The sequence below is a fragment of the Oncorhynchus keta genome, chromosome 14, assembly GCF_023373465.1.
Source record: "Oncorhynchus keta strain PuntledgeMale-10-30-2019 chromosome 14, Oket_V2, whole genome shotgun sequence".
Taxonomy (NCBI): domain Eukaryota; kingdom Metazoa; phylum Chordata; class Actinopteri; order Salmoniformes; family Salmonidae; genus Oncorhynchus; species Oncorhynchus keta.
In genome coordinates, this window is record NC_068434.1 from 7285214 (window position 1) to 7287713 (window position 2500).

A 2500-nucleotide genomic window follows, 5' to 3' on the forward strand; every position below is an offset into this window, starting at 1 on the left:
CGTCCTGTCTATAGAACATTCTTCCTGTCTATAGAACATTCTTCCTCTCTATAGAACATTCTTCCTGTCTATAGAACATTCTTCCTGTCTATAGAACATTCTTCCTGTCTATAGAACATTCGTCCTGTCTATAGAACATTCGTCCTGTCTATAGAACATTCGTCCTGTCTATAGAACATTCTTCCTGTCTCTAGAACATTCTTCCTGTCTCTAGAACATTCTCCCTGTCTCTAGAACATTCTTCCTGTCTCTAGAACATTCTTCCTGTCTCTAGAACATTCGTCCTGTCTCTAGAACATTCTTCCTTATTATTATTATTATTATTATTATTATTATTATTATTATTATTATATTATTCCTGTCTCTAGAACATTCTTCCTGTCTCTAGAACATTCTTCCTGTCTCTAGAACATTCATCCTGTCTCTAGAACATTCTTCCTGTCTATAGAACATTCTTCCTGTCTATAGAACATTCTTCCTCTCTATAGAACATTCTTCCTGTCTATAGAACATTCTTCCTGTCTATAGAACATTCTTCCTCTCTATAGAACATTCTTCCTGTCTATAGAACATTCTTCCTGTCTATAGAACATTCTTCCTGTCTATAGAACATTCGTCCTGTCTATAGAACATTCGTCCTGTCTATAGAACATTCGTCCTGTCTATAGAACATTCTTCCTGTCTATAGAACATTCTTCCTGTCTATAGAACATGTTCACCCAGGTGCTTTTCGGCAAATTTGAGTCAACATTTTTTGGACACGATATGAGTTCCATTGTAACTGGCGTTAATTCCACAGTGAGAAACCCATTCCAACGGTGGTAGAGATGGTTTTGGGATCCTTTGCTGCCTCAGGACCTGGACGACTTAATAGAAGGAACCATGAATTGTTCTCTGTGTCAGAGAATTCTACAGGAGAATGTCAGGTAATATGTCCGTGAGCTGAAGAGAAAGCTGAGTCATGCAGCAAGACAATATTTCAAAACACACAATCAAGTCTATATGAAAATGGCAAAGAAAAAGCAACGCGTTTGAAGTCTTGGACCTAATCACAATTGATATGTTGTGAAACGAGCAGTTTGAAAGCCCAAGAATGTCACTGAGGTAAAGCAGTTCTTCATGCAAAAGTGGGCCAATATTCCTCCACATGACTTAAAAAAAAGGTGAATTGGATGTTGCATGACATTGTCAATTAAATAAATAAAATATGATTTATTCTATTTTTTTATTTTTTATTTACTCAGGTTCCCTTTATCTAATATTAGGTTTGGGTTGAAGATCTGATAAAATTCGGTATCAAAAATAGGCCAAAATAGAGAAAATCAGAAAGGAGGTAAATCATTTTTCAAGGCACTGTAGGTTAGTTTACTGCTAGTGAACACAGACTGTGTATAGTGAATGGTCAGACAGCCTGTCCTACTCCACCTCTGTGTCAGCGTCAGTGGCTTTCAGTTCAAACTCAGTGATGGTCTTCCTGACCCCCTCCTGAACCTTCATCCCAGGAACCACCAGCAGGGGGAGCGAGTCATCCACCGGCCGGATGGTGATGTAGAACGTCTGGGCAACCTGAAGACACCATACAGAACACTGTTATCTACCTGACGACACCTGTTATCTACCTAACGACACCTGTTATCTACCTAACGACACCTGTTATCTACCTGAAGACACCTGTTATCTACCTAAAGACACCGTACAGAACACTGTTATCTACCTGAAGACACCTGTTATCTACCTAAAGACACCGTACAGAACACTGTTATCTACCTGAAGACACCATACAGAAAGAACACTGTTATCTACCTAAAGACACCATACAGAACACTGTTATCTACCTGAAGACACCATACAGAACACTGTTATCTACCTAAAGACACCATACAGAACACTGTTATCTACCTGAAGACACCATACAGAACACTGTTATCTACCTAAAGACACCATACAGAACACTGTTATCTACCTAAAGACACCTGTTTATCTACCTAAAGACACCTGTTATCTACCTAAAGACACCTGTTATCTACCTGAAGACACCATACAGAACACTGTTATCTACCTAAAGACACCATACAGAACACTGTTATCTACCTAAAGACACCATACAGAACACTGTTATCTACCTAAATACACCTGTTATCTACCTAAAGACACCTGTTATCTACCTAAAGACACCTGTTATCTACCTGAAGACACCATACAGAACACTGTTATCTACCTAAAGACACCATACAGAACACTGTTATCTACCTAAAGACACCATACAGAACACTGTTATCTACCTAAAGACACCATACAGAACACTGTTATCTACCTAAAGACACCATACAGAACACTGTTATCTACCTAAAGACACCATACAGAAAGAACACTGTTATCTACCTAAAGACACCATACAGAACACTGTTATCTACCTAAAGACACCATACAGAACACTGTTATCTACCTAAAGACACCTGTTATCTACCTAAAGACACCTGATATCTACCTAAAGACACCT

The 2500-nt window shown here is 38.6% G+C and overlaps 1 protein-coding gene across 1 annotated transcript in view; it reads right to left on the reverse strand.

The window, feature by feature from the left end:
• Positions 1–2500, reverse strand: part of LOC118380010 (extracellular matrix organizing protein FRAS1-like) — a 423703-nt gene that overhangs the window by 44984 nt on the left and 376219 nt on the right. The window contains 1 exon segment of the mRNA XM_052462665.1: positions 1426–1566. Coding sequence (XP_052318625.1) covers positions 1426–1566 — 141 coding nt within the window.